The 21,721-nt window shown below is 40.5% G+C and overlaps 1 protein-coding gene across 12 annotated transcripts in view; it reads right to left on the bottom strand.

The window, feature by feature from the left end:
- Window positions 1-21,721, bottom strand: part of Rmdn2 (regulator of microtubule dynamics 2) — a 75,438-nt gene that overhangs the window by 42,965 nt on the left and 10,752 nt on the right. For 9 of the 12 annotated variants that reach the window (XM_029471454.1, XM_029471456.1, XM_029471457.1 and 6 more), the window contains one exon: window positions 20,607-21,074. In XM_029471454.1, coding sequence (XP_029327314.1) covers window positions 20,607-21,058 — 452 coding nt within the window. In that variant the 5' untranslated portion in view covers window positions 21,059-21,074. Of the gene's footprint in view, window positions 1-13,835; window positions 14,751-15,383; window positions 15,518-20,606; window positions 21,075-21,721 lie in introns of those variants that run through there. The other 3 variants (XM_021149420.2, XM_021149421.2, XM_029471462.1) reach the window with 2 other exon arrangements.

The raw sequence follows: 21,721 nt of genomic DNA, 5'->3' as shown, positions 1-21,721 counted from the left end.
GCTCTCGATTCCAGGTTCCTCCTCTGACTTCCTTTGATGACAGACTGTGAGACGGAAGTGGAAGCCAAAATAAACTCTTTCCAAGTTGTCTATGGGTATGGTGTTTTATCACAGCAATAAAAACTTTAAGACAGAAATTGGTACCAGAGAGCGGACTATTTCTGTGACAGACCTGAACATGTGTTTTGGGGGAGACAATGGGAGGACTTTGGAACTTTGGGCTAGGAAAGGTTGAAAGATGGTGAAAGCAGTAACGTGGCACAAGGATGTAACAAGGAGACTGTGGACTCAGGGGTATCTAGGAATGAGGGCAGTGGGCAGAGGAATAAAACAGAATGTTTAAGCCTCCAAGAAGACTTTCAGAAAAATGAAAGCTGAGTGTATGGTAAGAAGTGGAAAACCTGCAAGTCCATAAGCACATAGACCTGTAAGAAATCCATGCTCCAGAAGACTTGAAAAGACCCCAAACTTTAGCTGACCACTGAGGGTCTTCTGAAACACGGAGCCAGTTCACAGACATGGATGCTCTTTCAACTTCTCAATCTTCAACAAAACCCGTGAGCATATAAGGAGATGGTGACAAGTAGTTAATTTAAAGGAAAAGAACACATTTCCAAACACAGGAGCTAAAGCTTGGATTTTAAGACAATAGCCTTAAATTTAATCAAAGAGCTAAGGGAAGAATGAAAGAATAAAAAGGACAAAAGAAGAAAAATCACACAAGAAACAAACTGAGTGTCCACAAAGAAATGCACATTAGGAAAAAGAACCAAACACAGGTTGTGGGGCTGAGACTGTGATAGAGGAACTGAAATCTGCTGGAAGGGAGCAACAGGCAAACCTGAAGATGTTTACTTTGAAACTGTTGTGAGGAATAAAAAGAATAAAGAATGAATGAAAATAGACAAAATCCGAAGGGCGTGGGAGACGCCATTATGTTGACCAAATACAGATGACGAGGGCACTGGGAGAAGACAAGAGAGGACAGTGGGGTTACTTGAAAAGATCATGCCAAAACTTTAGATCTGAAGGACAAGTTCAGATCAGATCAGAAAGCTCAGTTGACTCCATGTAGAATAAACCCAAAGCGAGCCACCCAGGCACCTTACACTTAAGCTGCCGATAGACAGAATGAGCAATTCTCTATGTCATATGAGGGGAAAACAGGACAGCTGAAACAATCCTGAACAATAAAAGACGTTCTTGACGGGATCACCATCCCCGACCTCAAGCTGTACTACAGAGCAATAGTGATAAAAATTGCATGGTATTGGTATAGGAGCACACAGGTTGATCAATGGAATTGAACTGATGACCCTGAAATAAACCCACACAACTATGGACATATGATTTTTGACAAAGAAGTTAAAATCATTCAATAGGAAAAAAAGAAAGCACTTTCAACAAATGGTGCTGGTCTAACTGGATGGATGTCAGCATGGAGAAGAGCACAAACATATCCTTATCCCTCACCCTGCACAACACTCAAGTTCAAGTGGATCAAAGACTTCGACATAAAATTTGATACACTAGATCTAATAGAATAGAAAGTGGGGAGCACCTTGAACTCATTGGTACAGGAGACATTTTCCTGAACAGAACACCAGTAGCTTAGGCTCTAAGATCAACAATTGATAAATGGGACCTCATGAAACTGAAAAGCTTCTGTAAGGCAAATGACACTATCAATAGGATAAAAGACCAGCCTACATACTAGAAAAGGATCTTCACCAACCCTACATCTGTCAGAGGACTAATATCCAAAATTTACAATGAACTCAAGAAGTTGGACACCAACTACCCAACTAACCCAATTAAAACATTGGGTACAGAGCTAAACAGAGAATACTCAACAGAGGAATCTCAGATGGCCGAGAAGATCTTAAAGAAATGTTCAACATCTTTAGTTATCAGGGAAATGAAAATTAAAATGACCCTGAGATTTCACCTCACACCATCAGAATGGCTAATATCAGAAACTCAAGCAATAGCCCACGCTGGTGAGGATGTGGAGCGAGGGGAACACCCCCCTCTATTGCTGATGGGACTGCAAACTTAGACAACCACTCTGGAAATCAATTTGGCAGTTTCTCAGAAAACTAGGAATAGCTCTATCTCAAGACCCAACTATACCACTACTGGGCATATACCCAAAAGATGCCCCACTATACCACAAGGACACACACTCAACTATGTTCCTAACAGCTTTATTTATAAGAAACTGGAAACAACCCTCAACTGAAGAATGGAGAAAGAAAATGTGGTATATCTACACAATGTATTCAACTATTAAAAACAAAGACATCATGAAATTTGCAGGCAAATGGATGAAACGAGAATATTATCCTGAGTGAGGTGAGCCAGAAAGACAGGTATGGTTTGTACTCATTTCTATGTTATATTAGACATAAAGTACAGGATAACCATGGTACAATCCACAAAGAAACTGGGTAATAAGGAGGTCTCAAGAGAGGATGCACCAATCTCACTCAGAAGGGGAAACTAAATAGTCACTGGAAGTGGATGGGAAGAGGAAACCAAGCTGGAGAGGGGCTGAAGAGAGGAACAGGGAAAGAGATCAGGTGTGTGCTTAACGGGGGAGTGGTGGTGAGAGAGGCCTGGGAGTGAGAATGGAAATTGGGGAGGGGATAACTCTGGTGACTAGCTGGAGGCCCAGGATGGGAGAGGATATGGAGTGTCTATGGTGGGGCCCTCTAGCTTAGATTCCTACCAGTGGGGGATATAAAGACTGAAATGGCCAAGCAGGATTTCCAGAGGAGGGAGGGGGACATCAATCTACTCACAAAACCTTCAACCCAAAAGTTGTCATGCCTTCAAGATGTGCAGGGATAAAAACAGAGCAGACTGAAGGAACAACCAACTAATGGCTGGCCCAACTTGGGACCCATTCCATGTGAAAGAGCCAACCCCTAACACTACTAATGATACTCTGCTATACTTGCAGACAGGAACCTAGCATAACGGTCTCCTGAAAGGTTTCACTCAGAAGCAGATGCAGAGAATCACAGTCAAACACCAGGCAGAGATCAGAGTTTTGTGAAAGACGGGGGGTTAGAGTGAGCCAAGTCTGAGGGGTCAAGGACACCACAAGAAGATCCAACGAGTCAACTAACCTGGGACCATGGGGGCTCACAGAGCCCGGGCCACCAACCAGGGAGCACAATGGAGCTGGACCTAGATTCCCTGCATATCTGCAGCAAATGAGCACCTTGGTGCTCGTGTGTTTCCCTTAACAAGTGGATCTGGGGTTAAGTCTCTGTTCCCTGACTTTGGATCTCTTTCCCTCCTACTTGGACTGCCTGGTTGGGCCTCAGTTGGAGAGGCTGTGCCTACACCTGCTGGGCCTAGAAGCTTTAGGGTGCTGTGGTACCCAAAGAGGCTCTCCTCCTCTGAGGAGAAGAGAGGAGAGGGTAATGGGGGCAGGGATTTGTGAGGGTGGGACTGAGAAGAGAGGAGGGAGGGGGCTATGATTGTGATGTAAAGTGATTTTAAAAGAAAGAAAGAAAGAAAGAAAGAAAGAAAGAAAGAAAGAAAGAAAGAAAGAAAGAAAGAAAGAGAAAGGAAGTGGCAAAAGGGGGCTGGTCAGATGGCTCAGCAGTTAAGAGCACTGAATGCTCTTCTAGCAATCCTGAGTTCAAATCCCAGCAACTACATGGTAGCTCACAACCATCCGTAATGAGATCTGATGCCCTCTTCTGATGTGTCGGAAGACAGCTACAGTGTACTTACATACAACAATAAATAAATCTTCCAGCCTGAGTGAGCAGGGCCCGAGCAAGCAGAGGTCCTGAGTTCAATTCCCATCAACCACATGATGGCTCACAACCATCTGTACAGCTATAGTGTACTCAAATACATTAAATCAATCAATCAATCAATCAATCAATCAATCAATCTTTTTTTTTTAAAAAATAAAGGAAGTGTCAAAAGAAGCTCAGCACATGTCACGGGCTGTCACCTTTAGCAGACTTCGCAGCAGAAGCCTTGTTGACCAGTCAGCACCGAGGTGATGCATTTTAATACCATAAGAAAGAAAGGAATAACAACATAATTCTCCAACCAGCAAAAATGGCCCTTCAAAAGTAACGGAGAAATGAAATACTTACAGAAAAAAAAAAAGCCAAGTTTAATATTGCTCTACAAGAAACCCTAAAAGGCGTCCTTTAGACTGCTTTCACACAAATAATCTGAAGCAAACGAAGTGTAAGTTTCTCAGGCTGGGGGTGTGGTTCAGTTGGTCCACTGGTTGCCTTCCTCTCATGGAGCCCTGGGTTCAGTTTCCTGTCCCATGTAAACTGGGTGTGGCAACACATCCCTGTAATGCAGTGGAGGCAGAGGCAGGAAGATCCTAGATGACACAGCTCAAGCTCATACCTGACAGTCTAGGCTACAGAGGACTGCCTCAAAACAACAACAACTACAACATGAAAGAATGTTAAGTTCTTTTAGTAAAGGTAAATACATAAATAAATACTAAACCTAGTATTATCAAAATTCTGTCTTGAAACTCTACTTATAATTCAGGATTTTTAAAAAGTATAAAATTATAAAAATATATTAATGCTATATAGTACACGTGTAAATTGTGACAACAACATAAAACAGGGGAGTTAAAAAGGAATAGAATATTTTGCAGGTAGTTGAAATTTAGACCAGTTGAAAATCAATTGTTGCATCTTTTTTGTTTTTATTGGAAACCACAAAGGACCTTCCAAAGAATCTATTGAAAAAGAAATAAGAACATATCACAAAACATACAATTTTAACACAAAGAAAAGAATTAATTGAAGAAATGAGTGGCAAAAGATACTATAACACACAGAGAAAAATAATAAAATAGCACCAATAAGTTCTTTCCTATTTGTAATTATTGTACCAAAACTAACTAAGTAACTAACTAACTATATGTACATATATATATGTAAAATAGATTTTAAAAATTCAAGATCCAATTATATGATGTTTACAAAACTCTAAAGATAAAACAGGTTAAAGGTCAAAGATGGAGAAAGATACTCTATGTAAATGGTGACTAAAATAGGCTAAAAGTAACTTCACTAATAGATGTAAAGACAAAATCTGTGACACATGCCAAACAACACTGGGGCTGGGTTATTTGACTCTGCATTTTGATTAGTTATGGTTTTTTATGATGGCCTCCATCTGTGACAAGATGATTCCTTCATGAGGGGTGAGGCTTATACCTATCTGTGGGTATAAGAGCACATACTTAGAGTGTAGTTAGGGGTTACACTGGCTTAGTAAAGTGATGGTGGTAGGTTCGTCTCCAAGAGAAGCTCTAAGACCCATGACTTCACTAGCCCTGGGTAGTTGGAATGGTTTGCAACATTAGGCATGGTCTCCCTTTTGTTGAATAGAACTTAATTCTAATTAGAGAGCTGTTGGTTTCCAGGAAGATATGAGTGCTACTACTGCCCAATGGATACATCTATGAAACAACTCTCGTATATAAGCCGAGGGAATGTTGCAGAAGGACTGAAAAGACTGGGAGAGCCAGAGGACTAGGGAATTTGCTGTACCTATAAGGTCTCACCAACATGACTATAACATAAGCTAGCCAAGGACAACAACGGACAAAGTTGATGGGGAAAGACCATGAGGCCTCAGCCCTACACAAAGAACCACAGGCAACTAAGGAATGCTGAGCTGAGAGGGGGACACATAGTCATGCCTAGGGATTATTGAACACCAAATGGTCACTCCTGAAACATACATGCAAGTAACACTATATGGACTTAGGTTATATTTAGGAATAGATGCATGTATATGAATATGTACATACATACACATATATGCATATGACAACAATTAATGAAAAAAGAGGCCATGAATTTGAAGGAATGCAAGGAGAAATATATAGAAGGATATGGTGGGAGGCATGGGAAGGGGGAATTATGTAACCACATTATAATCTCAAAAATACATAATTTAAAAAGATAGCAATATATAGGAAAATGATCAATTTATTAAGAATAAATAACAATAATAAGGATCTATGCACCAGACATCACGGCCTCTGAATATATAAAGCAAATTTGACAGAATTGAAGGGGAAAGTAACAGACCAGTCGTCAAAAGAATGTCAGTGTCCTCCAGAGTCTCTTCTTGTAGCTCTAGCTACTGAAACCAGAGCACCACACACGTCATGCAAATGCTCTGCCATCAAGCTACATGCCCAGCCTTCATGTCCTACTTTTAGTAATGAATGAAACAGCAGCATCTCTGGAGGAAACCTGATTGGAAAATGATGGATACATGACTGTCGACCACGAGCCAAATAAGGCTCTACAATAACAGACTACACGCTTCTCGGGATACACATTCCTAAGACAGATCATAAGTTACACCACAAAATAGGTCTCAATGAATTTGGAAATATTGGCAATGTATAAATTATCTTTTCTGTCTCTTGGGATTCGTACAACTGTGTCACCATCATACCTGCAACAGCCCCTCTTTCTGACCACAGTAGGATGAAATCAGAAAGAAGACTGAAAATCCAAGGGTATTTAGGAATTTAACATTATGTTCTTTGTGTAGGTGGGGCAGGGTGTATTCACGGTATCCAGGTGCATATGTGTATGTGCATACATGTATATCCAGGTGCATGTGTGCATGTACAAAATATATATTCAGGTGCATGTATGTACGTACATACATATGTATCTGGGTCATGTGTAATATATACATATATGTGGAGGCCAAAAGACAGACTTGGATGTCATTCCTCAGGATTTTTTAGTTTATTCATTATAGCTATTATGTATGTGTATATGTGGTACCCTTACACCACAGCATGGTGAGGAGGTCAGAGGAAAGCGCTGTGGAGCTCAGACTCAGGGTGATTAAGCTTGTGACATGAGCTTTTACCCACGGAGTCACCTTGCTGGCGTACCTTGTTGTGTTGAGAGAGGTCTCCACTGTTACTTAGGGCTCACTGATTAGAATAGGCCAATGCCTAGCAAGCTCCCAAGGAACTGTTTGTCCCTGCTTCGCCAGTGCCGGGATTACAAGTGTGGGCTCACCACAAGCTTCTCACATGGGTGCTGGGCCCTCAGGTTAGTGTGGCAAGCACTTTACTAACTGAGCTATCTCCTCATTCCATATCAGACAACCAGTAGGCCAAATGTGAAACCATAAGGGCCACTACAAGACGTCAAGTTAAATGCAAACGAAAGCACACAAAATCCCACGAACACAGCAGAGATAAGAGGAGATTTATAGCTACAAATTCTTACATTATTAAAGAAGGTCCGAAAAACAATCTAAATGTACACCATGAGAAATTAGAACAAACTCAACTCACAAAAAACTCCAAAACCCAAAAACCAAGAGCAAACAAACACCCAATAGGGATTAGAATGGAAATAAACAAGAGAGACTAGAAGAAAAATTTCAACAGAAAAAGAATGTGTTCTTTAGAAAGATCAGCAAAATTTGTAAGTCTTTGACTGACAGAAAACAAAAGGGAAATTCAACTAAAATGAAATAGATGTTACTTCTGGTGTTATAGGAATAGGATTGTAAGCAGAATTGATGTGAACACAGTAAATAACAAAGATGAAGTGGGCACATTTCTCAAAACTCACAAATATTAGACTGAATCAGGAAAACATAGAAAATTTATGAAATGGGAAAATTTCTCAAAACATGCAAGTGCTAGACTGAATCAGGAAGACACAGAAACTCTTAACATTTAAACCAAGCAAGGAGATTGTGAATTAGCAATCAGAATTCCCAGCAAGTCTAAAGGCTAGGGCCAGATGGCTTCCGCGAATGCTACCAAATTCTTTGTTTTGTTTGAGACATGGTCTCACTGTGCATCCCCAGTTGATCTGAAACTCACTACATAGTCCAGGCTGGCCTTAATAAAATCTCTACCTCCTGAGTTATGGTATTAAAAGCATGTTTAACCAGGCCCAGCTATACCACACACTTAAAATAGAATTAAGAGAAGTATTCTTGAACCCTCCCCACTGCCCCAACAATTGAAGTGAGCAAAACAACTCAGATGTAGTCTATGAGATCAGCATTGCTCTGATAGAAACATCAGACAAAGATACTACCAGAAATGAAAACTATAGACCATTATCATCTCTGATGAATATTTAGGCAAACATTTTCAAGTACCAGCAAACAGGATTTAACTACATATTACAAAAGACTATAGCCCATGACAGAGTAGCCCATTATTATCTTGGATGCTAGGATAACTTAATACATGGAAATAAAACAGCATAATATATACTATAGCAATAGAATGCAAATAAAAAACAGTATCATTTTCAAAGTATCATTTTCATTTGCAAAGAAAAAAGTACTTGGCAAAATTTAGTGTTTTATGATAAAAGTAGAAGAAAATTGCTTCAATGTACCAAAGGCTACATATGAGAAGCACAATGGTAACATGCCCAGTGGTGAAAGATGGAGAGCTTTTCCTGTAGACCAGTTAGTGAGGATGAAACGGCCTGCTTTCACAAGGTCAGTTCAATATACCACGTAAAGTCCTACCCAGAGCAACTAGGCAACAAGAAGAAATAAAAGCGATTCAAATGGAAATGGAAGAAGAAAAGTTATCTTCTTTTCACAGCTAATATGATTTATATGTAGGGAACAAACAAAACCCAAATATTTTACACACACACACACACACACACACACACACACACACACACGCAAGCATGTAACACATGCACATACACTCATGCACACACATATCATAATATACATATACACACATGCACACATGTACATATACATACATGCTCACACACATGCACACATGTGTATACAAGGGCACATACATACACATAGGCATACACACACACACACGCACACACACACACTATAGTCTCTAACAAACGCATGCAGCAAAGCTGAAGATATAACAGACAAGACTCAGCTGTCCTATGCATTGGTAATGATCTACATAAAAGGTAAACAATAAAAACTGATTCTATTTCTAATAGCATCTCAAAGAATAAAATTAAGATTAATTTAGGCAGTTTAATGACTTCCGTCCTAAGAGTTTGACCTGCTCTGTTTCTGACTTGGGTTTGTCCTGTCCTTCTTAGGGAACGTCACTCATCGGAAGTCATCACATTGATGTTGAACTTAGTGTCAACACCTGATTTGCACCATGATCCCAAACTCCTACTCAAGTGATCCTCCTGCCTCAGTTTCCCAAATAGGTGGAATTATAGGCATGAACTACTGTGCTTGGTGATATGTATCCTTATAACATATTGTTGAAAGAGTATAAAAAAACGAAAAGAAATTCCTCATGTTTATAGGTTTAATATTAAGATGCCAGAACTACTCCAAAATAGTCTATTGATTCAATGCGATCCACCTCAAAATATCAATAATAGTCTGGTAGAATATAGAAATCTATCCTGAAATTCATTTGAAATCTCAAGGAACACCTGGTGGCCAAAACAATCTTGAAAAAAAAATGAATGATGTTGGAGATCTCACATTTCTCATTTCAAATTTACCACAAGACAATAGAATCAAAGCACTGTGATATAAGCATAAAAGCACACTTCTCACACCAGCAGAACAGAACAGAGACCAGGAGGAAACACACACATCAAGTATATGGTCAAGGGTCCAAGTCTATGTTACTTTTAATCCTTTTAAAATAAAGCCACTGATTATAATGAACTCAAATAAAACCATCCCAGAACTAGGATGAGACAGCCACTTCAGCACAGTTCCCTTGGCTTGACTCTGTCTCTCAGTGGCTCCTACACAGCTGAAGAGCTGTGCTGAAGCCATGGAGAATCCCATACTGCCTTGCACTTTACTATCAACTGTATTTGTATGCAGCTATCCAGCACACGCACGTACACACACACACACACACACACACACACACACACACACACACAAACACACAGAAAAGAAAAAGAAAAAAGAAAAAGAATCACGACACCATGACCTAGCTGAAACTAGGAAACAATCAGTTTTATATCCTCTTGAGTGATCATTTGTTGTACCTGAATTTTGTCCTTCCTCATCACCTAATTTCTTATTTAAAGAGTGCTCAGCATCCTTAGCCATCCAAGAAATGCAAATTAAAGTTGCTTTCAGATACTATTCCACCCCAGTCAAAGTGGCTGTCATCAAGAAACCTGAATGAAGTCTGGAGAGGATATGGGACAGAGGAGTTTATTCATTGCTGGTGAAGCACAAATTCATACCGACATTAGGCAAATCAGTTTGAAGTTTCCTCAAATTAAAGTTAGATCTACTGTATAACACAGCTACTCTATGACTAGGCATATACCAAGACCATAATGATGAAGAAGAAACAGTAGCCTTCACAAGTAATGTTGGGAAAACTGTATTTCTGCATGCAAAAGCATCAGTTTCGATAACATGTCCTTTGGTGCTAGAGCGAGGACCAGCAGTTAGGACAATCAGCTTGCTCTAAAACCGTGAGATCCAGAGTCAGTACCCATGTAACTTGCTAGGTTTCATACACAAAGAAATTGGTAAACACATCTTTAAAATATTGTATCCTGAGATCCTTAATCAGCATCATAGCCAAAAAAATACCACCAAAACATGCCAAGACCTAACTGCAAAACTAAGCTATACAACCCTTAGGAGGAAACATGAGACAACATCCTCATGTCAGTGAATTAATAATTTCTTGGATACAATACCCAATGGATAGGTAATGAAAGGCAAATATTAAAGTCGATGACTAGGTCAGGATTATACCAAATATAAACCTTCTGTCTATAAAGAACACAACTAGAAAGTAAGAATTCAGCCCAGACATGTGGAGGAAATATTTGCAACTGATATCTCTGATAGGGGGTTACTACCCTAATACATAAGGTTGCCCTAAAAGAGCAACAACAACAAAATGGATAATCTGATTTTTTTTAAAGAGCAAGGGATGTGAATAAATTTTCTCCAAAGGAAGTCACATCAAAAGATGATCAAACTGAAATGAAATATCACTTTACAATTAAAATAAAACAGGACAAATAGATGCTGATAAATTAAGGAAATAAAGAAATCCCGTGCCTTTCTGGTATGAAATATGCAAAATTAGTGCAGCTATTGCAGAAAACACTAAGATAGTTCCTTTAAAAAAAATTAAAAATCAGGTTACACTAGGATCTAGACATTTTGGTAGAGACTCTAAAACAGTGTAAAGTAAGGTCTTGTCACATGCCCTCATCCTCTGGCAGAGAAATCATTCCGGGACTGAGCTGGGAGCTTCTTCCGGCCTGGCTGAGCTGGGAGCTCAGCTTCCGGCCTGGCTGAGCTGGGAGCTCAGCTTCCGGCCTGGCTACCCCTCAGATTGCTGGGAAGTGCAGATGCAGGGAGACGAGTGCTACTCGGAATTTTACTCTGCTATGCACTCTTCAGTGCAATAATGACGACTGTCCAGGCAAGATAGACCCACTAGTGTAATAATGACAGCAAATCTGTGAGGAGGGTAATCAACCTGTTCTCTAACATAGGAGGGAATTCACATCCGGTACTATAAAGCCAGCTAAGAGCCTATGGCTGGGGAAATCGCAGTCCTTAGTCTACCGTTGCCATATTGCTACCTGGACATGACACGGCTGCCCAACTACCCTCTGAATAGCCATGCTTATGGGCAGTAACTTCAGAGACCCACAGCTGATCCTGTGTTGAGAATAACTGACTGCTGACTGCTCACTAATAAGTGGGGTGACTATATTACATTCTGAAAGTTCTGGAAATATCACAAAAGGGGTGGGGAGAATGTAAGAGCTGGAGAGCGGTCTGTATGGGGTGGAATGCTGACTAGCAGGCTTAGCAGGCTGTTGTACTCTCGAATGTACAGAAGCTACACAAGACCTATACTAGCCCCATGCCTGTACTGTAGGCCTGCCAATATCTTGTCCCAGAGTAGGAAAAGTTCTTGAGGCCCCTTTCGTCTCTGAGGATTTATATATTGTCAGTATTTCCTTCAGTGGGATAGCCACAGGTAACGTATCCATGCTCCTGGAAGGAGATCTTCCTATACTAACCATAACAAAACCCATTGAGTCATTGGAATAAAAAGACATGAAATAGACTTGGGGAGTCAGTTGAGAAAAAGGGACCAGAGAGATGAGGGGGAAACGAGAAGGTGAGGGTATAGGACTGAAATGCTTCGTGTACATGCATAAAAATGTCTCAATGAAACCCATTGTTCTGTATAACTGATACATGCTAATGAGATACTGAAAAGTAGTGTCTCCAAGAGGCACTCACGCCCATGCTCATAGTAGGATTATTCACGAGTTCAAACTGAGAAGAAATCAAAGTTCTCCACTGACAGATGAATGGCTAGGTGAGATGCGACTCACACAGAAAATGGGATGCTCTTTAGCCTTATAAAATGAGAAATGCTTTGATATATGCTACACAAACCTTTGGCAACATAATTCTAAGTGAAGTGAGACAGTTGGAAAAGACAAATACTAACAATTCGACTTATACGCGCCAGTCAAAATCATAGAAGGTAAAAGGCCAGTAGTCAGGGAAATGGGGAAGAAAGGAGCTCGAGAGTTATTCCTTACTGGGGATCGAGCTTCAGTTTTCCTATCTGGAGAGCGCTGTAGGGCTGAGGTGGTGTCAGTGTGGGTACTTAATGTTTCTGAACTACGCACCTCAAAATGCTTACAATGGTACCTTTAATGTTCTTCGCAAGTAATGAATTTAAAATTAAAAAGAATTTTATTCTGTTAAGATGAATGGAAAGCCTTGCATGTAAAAATAACATTAGAGCCTAATGGTGGGAATTAGGGTTTCATTTGAATATGATAAATAACTGAAAATAACGTAACTACTCTTTTAAGAACATAGTCTAAAGTGGTTTTTGGTTGCTTACATTTGCTATCTTTCTACTCATTTTTTTTAGAGTACTTATATAACTTTTGCCTACTGGAAAAGATTAAGAATAATATTTTTAAAATATAGCTTTGAGAGGCCAATTATATATGCTTCTTATTTGATTTCATGATTCCTTACGTTCTCAGATTTGTGCATATATAAGTATATAATTAAGTTATTAAGCAAGATTTCTGGGTTATGGGCTATTGAGATGACTCAATAGATAAAGGTGCTGGCCACTGAGCCTGATAATGTGAGTTTGACATCTGGGACCTACATGGTAGAGACAATTATCTCCTAGTGGTTGACATCTGGCCTCCCCACACACACCAGGCATGCACCACATATGGATTCCCCAAATAATATAAATTAAAAATCTGGGTACTAAATAATCTACATTTTCTATTACATCACTGTTTAATTCTTGTGTTAATGAAAACTCTGAGTGAGAAATATGATAAGTACTCACTGATACAAATGAAAACGTTATGAGTCAACCATGATAACTCTATAGATTATATATATATACATTATATTACCATCTCTAGGGATCAGAATCAAAGGAGGCACTGTACTCTAAGGATGCATGACATTCAGGTAATTTACACAGAAAAACTTGGTGTCATTTTCAAACCACAATATTTTATGAAATTTATAAATTTAGAAATCCAAGACTAGCCAATCTTTGGAACATGAAATCATCTTTGGCTTCTACATTCTAATAATGTCTACAAACTTTCAAAACCACACTATTTCATTTAAACCCGCCATATAGAAATCTTTTCCCCTGCACTATAGCAGATCTGTGTAAGAACGGGTTTCTAGAGAGCTGAATACTAGTTTCTATCGTCTTCGGAGAGCGATTGTTGGGAAATTTTCCAATTTGAGCCGCCCTTCTCAGAGAAAGGAAAATCTGAGATGACCTTATTTCATCCATTTCAACAGGTGAAGGTATATCTTCATCTAGAGGTGGGGTGGCAAAGCTTTCCTCTTCAAAGGAGCCTGAGGTAACTTCAACAGTTAAGCTATTGATAGTTTGGTACAATGAAGAAAGTTCATCTTGGAGGAGGCTGGCAGAAGACGGATGCTGTTCCAAACCAGCTGGAGAGTAATTTCCACTCTGACTCTGAGACCTGTGATGAAGGGCATCTTCCGAAACCTTATTTAGCCGGCCATGCTCTTGATTATCAGCAACAGATACATTTACTTGACTGGAAGAAGAAATAACAGTTGGAAGTGAGAAGAGAGATGTTGTTAGAGTTAGTGGGTAAGACATTCTCTCAAAACTCCAGTGGCCTGAAGAACCGGCTTTTGTTTCCAGATTTGCAAAGTATCTATTGCCATGTTCGGGATCAGAGAAGCTTATTCGTTTTGGAGCATCTGTGCTAGGTGACTTTTTAGAAAAGCCTTGAATTTCGTTTTCATGAGACAGACTACCTCGTGGAGTATCATAGGTAACGCTATTCCTGTGGCAGGAAACTACACTCAGCTTGCGGGAAGAAAAATATTTTCGAGATTTAGTCAAAGTGAACTGATCTGTAGAATTCGCGGTACTGGAAGTTAAGTCTTCCTGAGAATCGAAGTTAACCCTACTACCCTGTTGTTTCCTCTTTCGGAATCTCCGCCGTAAACTATGTCTTCCTTTACACGGACATAAGTGTGTAGTTGAACTTGAGGAAGAGGATATTCTACCTATCTTGTATGTTGAAGAAGGACGACATGTTATAAGACCCAGAGCCACTTTTGTTTGTAACGCACGAGAGGATCCATGACGCATGCGTTGTGGAGTAACTGGATCTTCATGATTGGGTTGGAAGCACTGGTCCTTTTTCCAGCAGCTAGAGTGAAAGCGGGGGTGGGGGGGTGGGGGGGTGGGGATGAAGAAGAAAAAGCAAACAGGAGCTGAATGGAGGCCTAGCAAACTTTCTAAAGAATAATATCTACCATAATGATGGGAGACAACAGCTAATTTGAAAATGGTGTGGCTAAGTTTAATGGCCACACAGATGTATCCAAAAGAATGCACAGAAAGGTAGATTATCTCCACCCACCGACTCTGTGAAAGCTCAGGGGTTGGGAGAGTGATAAAATCAGGGATGCAGGCAGGAAGAAAAATAAAGAGAAACATAAAATGATATCAGGCATAACAGGTCCCCAGAGAGTTAACCCTCCCCCGCCCCCAGACACACCACAGTATCTCTCTGAGACTATTAAACTTCCATTTGACGGGAATTAACTAAAACAAACCTATATTCCATTGACTCCATTTTACCGTATCTGCCATGGGTGAAGCAAAAGTCTATCTGCGGTGGGAAGACGCTTCAACTAAACACAGAGATCTCCAGCTACTGTGGGAAACTAAAGGCAACACTACCTGGGCTTCTGGCTACTTCCAACATTCTTTGGCATGCAAAAAATGTGCACCACGTGAAGTGCGTTTTGCTTTATTTTGCTTTGTCTTTAAGGCATACCTTAAGCATTTTCCCATACTGAATTTAATCCAGAGTTAAGTCTTTCCCTTCTAGGCCATCATTCATAAGACGTAAAATGCCCTGTGTAGGTGGAACAGGTCAGAAGACTGAATACTGAAGCTGTGTGTGGAGTTGCCGTGGCAACAACCCAGAATGGAAGGACAGAGACTCTAGAACCCACTGACGTTGCTCTAGAATAAAATCGTTCTGTGGCTGGCCTTCCTGAAGAGCTGCAAGCTCTGTGGCTACGGAGTGTGTATTCTGATTTCGTTATGTTCAGGGAGTCAGCTGACAAATTAGGAGCTAAAATTGCAGTTAATTGAAGGAGATCATGGGCTTCCTGCCAGTTCTTTCCTTGGGACAGCCTCTCTCCAGCCATCTTCTACATTCCTGGTCTCCTAATCCTCCCTTCTTCCACTTGAATGTTCTCTTTCCGATGCCTTTATATTCAGTGAAGTGGTAAAGTGACTCTTAAAGAATTTGTACTGAAGAATTTGTAAATCAGGGAGGAAACATTTAAAAAGCAGCACCTGGTTTTGTGGGTCATGGCCGTGGACTAATTGTAGCTATTTTCACACTCCAGTGGGAAAGCTTGGGAGATGAGACAGACTCTGGGTCTCTCTACTTCCTAAGTCTTTGCAGAAATTTCCTGACCACTTTTTAGTGCATCCGATACATTTGATCCTTTTCTCCCCTCCTCCCTTGCTTCACGGTGCTGGGGATGCAGTCCACAGGCTTGCAATTGGTAGGCAGGTGCCTCACAAACACTAAGCTGCATCCTCAGACCTGCCTGTTCCCTTCTAACTGATAAAACATTGATATTTTGCTGAACTCACCACAGACTAGACAGGGTACAAAGCATCGCCCTGTGTCATCTCAATTAAAACTTAAAACAACATGACACACACTATTAACCACATTTTAATTAAAATAGTTTTATTTGTTATTGAATGTTTGTCTGGGGGTGGGGTGTCCATACCATGAAGTCATGGCATGTAGGTAGAGGTCACAGGATAACCTCTGGGAGTTAGTTGTCTCTTTCCACCTTGGGTCCCAGGGGTTGGACACAGGTTGTCAGGCTTGTGTGGCAAAGACCTTTACCCTCTGAGCCATCATACTGGCCTTACCTAAGAAAAGAATTCAGGTTTGGGAAACTGATGTCATGTATGTAGTTAAAGCTGAACCAGGATGCATGCTTGTGTCAGATGGATGGAAGCAGATGTCCCCACTGCTGCTCTGGAAAGCTTTCTCTTCCTTGGCTCCTCAGTCCTCTGCTGGTCTGCTCTGGGCTGGGGTAGTTCTGCTCTGTTCTCTCACCTGAACACACACTTGTTCCAGCAGTTCTCAGGTCCTTTGCCGGCTTGCTCGAATTCGCTTCCACCCACTCCAGTAACACTGGCTCCAGAAGGCTATGCACGCTACTCTTTTCTCTGCCCACACTGCACACGTGCTTTAGCAACAACACCCACTCCTCCAGGATCTGGGCTTTGCAAGGATACTGCTGGAATGGGGTCAACAATGGCAGCACTTCTCTGCTCTGCACCACTCTCCTTTCACAGCTGCAGACAGTGAGCACTGGCTCTCCTGGGCAACGCCTTCAGTCTCTTAGCAAGTCCTTGTCCTTGCCACGTAGGTGAAGGAAGCACCTAATTACACCAACGCTAAGCACTTAAAATGTTTTGTGTGGTCCTTCACCTTTGGGGGGTTCTGGTTAAAATGCCCGAGAGCGTTCCTCTTCAACATCCTACTTCATCTTTTTTTTTTAAGATTTATTTATTTATTTTTATTTATTATATGTAACTACACTGTAACTGTCTTCAGACACACCAGAAGAGGGCATCAGATCTCATTACGGGTGGTTGTGAGCCACCATGTGGTTGCTGGGATTTGAACTTCGGACCTTCGGAAGAGCAGTCGGGTGCTCTTACCCACTGAGCCATCTCACCAGCCCATCCTACTTCATCTTAAAGAAAACTGGTTGAAGTTACAGGACTGTTTTGTTCTCAGTTGTGTCTCCATAGTTTAGACAGTGCCTGGCATGGAGTAGACACAGTCAGTGAATATGAGGGACTTCACCAAGTTCAATTTCTCTCTCCTAGCCCCTCTCTCTCTTTCTCTTTCTTTTTCCCTTCCCCCCTCATGAAAGAGATTTATTTACAAACCAAAAACGTATGGCAATATGCTCAATATAATGAAGGTTCAGGGGAATACAAATTTGAAAATTATTTGTTAACATTTCATCTTCATAAATTTGACTGAAGTTTAAAATCCGACGCTATAAGTGTTAATACAGGACAATAAGCCTTCTCATAGACACAGGTTTGTGAATTTTAAAGATTTATTAGTATACATATAACCGATACATGTGATCTCTAAGTCAGCACTTCAAACACATGCTTTACAAACCTACACGTGTCTAAGGAATTCTAAGGGTAGTCACTGAGGCATTATTTATAGGAGCAAACAAATGATGCTCTAAATATTCACCAACAAGAGAGACCAATACCGCATCAATGGGATGCAGGACCACATTTCGAAAGAACTCGTTTACATATATCAACATGAGACAGCCTCAAAACAGAAAAAAAATGAATAAACAGCTACCAAAAAAACCCCCAATGCATCACAAAATGTTATTTCTGTAATTTTTAGGAACAAAATCCCAGTTATTCCTTGTATATAGGAACACAAGCACCCAGAGGAGACAGGGAAACTGTCAAAGCCTGCACACAGATGAAGGCAAGGGGCACCTCCTAAAGAAAAGATCTCAATTCCAACGTCACATTGTTAGTAGAGCTGAAAAAAATCATTTTCTAACTATAACAACTTTGAGGGATACAAAATCATCATTATAGTCAGCGTCTGTTTGCCTAGAAGCCTAGACATGAATTTCAACACCAAACTGACCTGACAGAAGTCAATAAACTTAAGATAGAAATGCCAAAAACAACAACAAACACCCCACCCTACAAAGGCATTTCTGCATTTCATCTCACAGAGATCAAAGTTAAAGGATTCTCCAGTAAACTGATACAAGCTGGTAAGCTCTCAGCAGACTTGATTTTGTTATCCCTGAGTTAGCACAATCTAAAGGTTGGTATATGCCTGTACTTACTGGTTTCTTCCCGGGGTCTCTGAAATACTTGTGGCTAGAGGGTCCCCTGTGGGAAGCTAGTTGAGATAAGACAAGTTCCAAAGGGAGAGAGAAGGCTTAGGGAGGTGACTAGCTTACAGATATTTATCTACAGAAACAGGATACATCTTTTTGTATCTCATTAAAAACTAAATTAAAATGATTATTTTTGCTTAAAAACTGTTCTAAAGCAGCGTTAGATAGAAAAGGGTACCTCCCATTTACTTAGTCTAGTGTGTTTACCAGTCTAGTCTGTTACTAGGACTGTATTATAGTTATTGATAACAAAACCACCCAGGATCAAGCTGGAAGAAGTCCGGTTTCAGTGCCTGTGTCTTAGTTTTGATATATTCACGCCAGCTGTCATTCATAATTTTCACAAGCCTTCCTTGAACTCCTATTTCTTGCATTCTTACCTCAATGTTTAGAGTCTGTAATTATCTTCCTTTTATCTGTCCTGAGCTGGAGGAGGGCTGCTTCTCTTTCCAGAATGCTAGCATTTCCTGAGCAAGCACGCTTAAATTCCTCGAGACAGGTTTTTAGGAGTACAGGCCACTCAGCACTTTAAACTGTACCAGCTTCCAGGTCTCCTCTCAGACTATAGCTCCAACGTGCCCTGTCTGTGAGAAGACTGCTCAAACCTTACCCCGCGTTCCCAGGGAAAGGCTACCCCAGATTTCCACGCAGTCAGGGGGAGGCGTCTGCTTGGTGTTCTGTACCTCTCAGAGATGTCCCATGACGGTGTAGAAGATTTCTGTTCACTATTAGAGAACTAAGTGTTTCTTACCCATACTCATGAAAATTCCTGGGTCTCTATTCTGACTTACACTTTCCAGTGGATCTTAGGTGCTCTCTAAACATCTATCTCACTTGCCTATTTTAAAACTAGTCTAGGACATTTTGTTACTGTGCAGGAACACCAAGTTCTTAGACATGACGACTGAATCTATCACCTGTGGCTTTTCCCTACCACAAAACTTCACGGTCATTCCACCAGCATACAAAAGGATACATAACAATCCTGGACTGAGCACTGATGGCTGACACTTGACCAGTGAGCTACGTCATCCATATTTTTTGACTTCTTCCTTCAGATGCCACCTCCCACATCCACAGAAAGTGTGTGGATCACCCGTCCAGCTAAGAAACTCTCATTGGCCCCTACTCTGTGAAGGCACAGAAGTAAGTGTCATGAAGCAAACAAGGTCCCTACTCTCAAGGATGCCAGACCCTATCGCATTCAGTACAGAGCCTTAAAAACAAACAAACCAAACCCCGCGGCTATTTTGTTCTTCAAAAACCCTACCCAGGGTCAATGTTGTAAATTCTCAGAGTATTTGTTTCTGGACTAAGGGATATTTGTTCTCAGGGTTAGGATTCAGGATATTAACCCATGTAGAGATGAAACAGAATCACATCTATATCCTCTAGACCGGCAATAAAATCCAGTAGCTACTACTTCCAAGTGGTACACTTAACTACATGAAATAAATTATAATTACAACGAGGTACACTTAAAAGTTCCTTTCCTCACGTGTACAGCCCACACTTTAAGTAAGAGTTACACATGGCTGGTGGCTACAGTGCTGGGCAGCACAGAGGCAGCCAACGCCTAACATCACAGGAAGTTCTATTGCACCACATTGGTCTAGGGCGTTGTTAATAAAAGTCACATAGTACCCACATTATACAATAGGCTGCCCATCTTGTCAAATGATGATGTCTTCCCAACCCTTACAGGATGCTACTAGTCATTTATAATAACCAAATTATAAAATAAGTTATCTATTCTGGAAAACAAAAACTGTCTTTTCAACAGGATGTCATTATATACATATGTATATGTGTATATATTACAAGGAAATATATATAATTTAATAATACAATATAGTAAATATAATATTATGTCATATAATATACTAAAATATATAATATATTAAAATATTACATATATAAAAGAAAAAAAGGAACACAAACATTCCTTTCATTTCCTTTTAATAGCAGAGCAAATGACTGTGCCTATCTATCTATATAAGAACAATAATGGGAGACATAACGAGTTCGCCACGGGAAACACTGAGGCCACTTACCCTCCTTCACTTTCTGCCTCCTCTGAGCTGTTACTTGTTGCTGAGCGTTGAACGGTTGTCCCCTTCTTTTTCCTCGCTCTGTGCTGAGGACTGATCTTATGAACTGTCACCTTCCCTCTGAATTCATCTTGTATACATTCCTCCAGCTTTGGAATTGTCTCTTTCAGGAATCTGATTTCCTCCTTCAGTTCTTCCATGTTGGTCAGTAGCTCGTTTAGCTTTTCCAAGATCTGGAGTTGCCTCCTTTGAAAGACCACCGATGCTCCTTGTGCACTGTGGCTTTCCTCTGGCAGAGTTAGTGAACCAAATTTCTTACCCAGAGAAAAAAGCTTAGGGAAGTTCATGGTCGTCCTCGGCTTGAGGACCTTGTGGTACCAGAAGGCCAGCAAGCTGATCCCAGCAGTCCCCGCCATGATGCCAAGGATTAGCTCTTTGTTTGTGGAATGGGGCATTTCTGGGCTTTTATTTCTAAAATTAAAAAAAAAAAAAGGGAGAATGGAAATGAATTTTGTTTCTCTGTCCAGGAAAAAAAAAAGATGCTTTTCCAGTCAATAAAAGCAATATGAACCCTTTGTCATAAAAAAATGTGACAAATCACAAGCCAAATCGCATTATTAGGGCTATTACTGGAGTCTACTTCAATACGGACTTTAATTCTGATTTTATCATCTCTCTACAGTCAACCTGAAGCTTGCTCTCTAGTTATCCTTTAAAGAGCTTGAGAAACAGAAGCAAAAGTACCACCAGCTTGGGAAAATGCGTTAAGAATTCTAGATTTCCTGGTCTCCTCTGCTATTCTGTGTGTAGCTAACGTGTGAGGTTTCCTGGGCTTAGCTCACGGTTAAGGCTAAGGGAGGATCTTCCTTACCATAGGAATATGTGAATATACCTAGAACTTCCCGAACTTGGTTTCACTTCAATTTTGTCTATTAGATGTATTTATTTGTGTTAAAGTTTACTAGTAAGTTGGTTGAAATAGCTGTAAGCTAGCCACCTTTGGAACATATTATCAAAGCACTGCTTTCTATTATCCTGATCAGAGAGAAAGAAATAATTCCTGTAGGGACTCCTGGATCACAGTTGGAAGTAACTTCTAGACTATGAAAGAAGAAAAA

The sequence above is a fragment of the Mus caroli genome, chromosome 17 (genome assembly GCF_900094665.2).
Source record: "Mus caroli chromosome 17, CAROLI_EIJ_v1.1, whole genome shotgun sequence".
In the NCBI taxonomy this organism is placed as follows: domain Eukaryota; kingdom Metazoa; phylum Chordata; class Mammalia; order Rodentia; family Muridae; genus Mus; species Mus caroli.
Note: the sequence above shows the minus strand (reverse complement) of the source record. Positions and strands in the feature narration are given on the sequence as shown.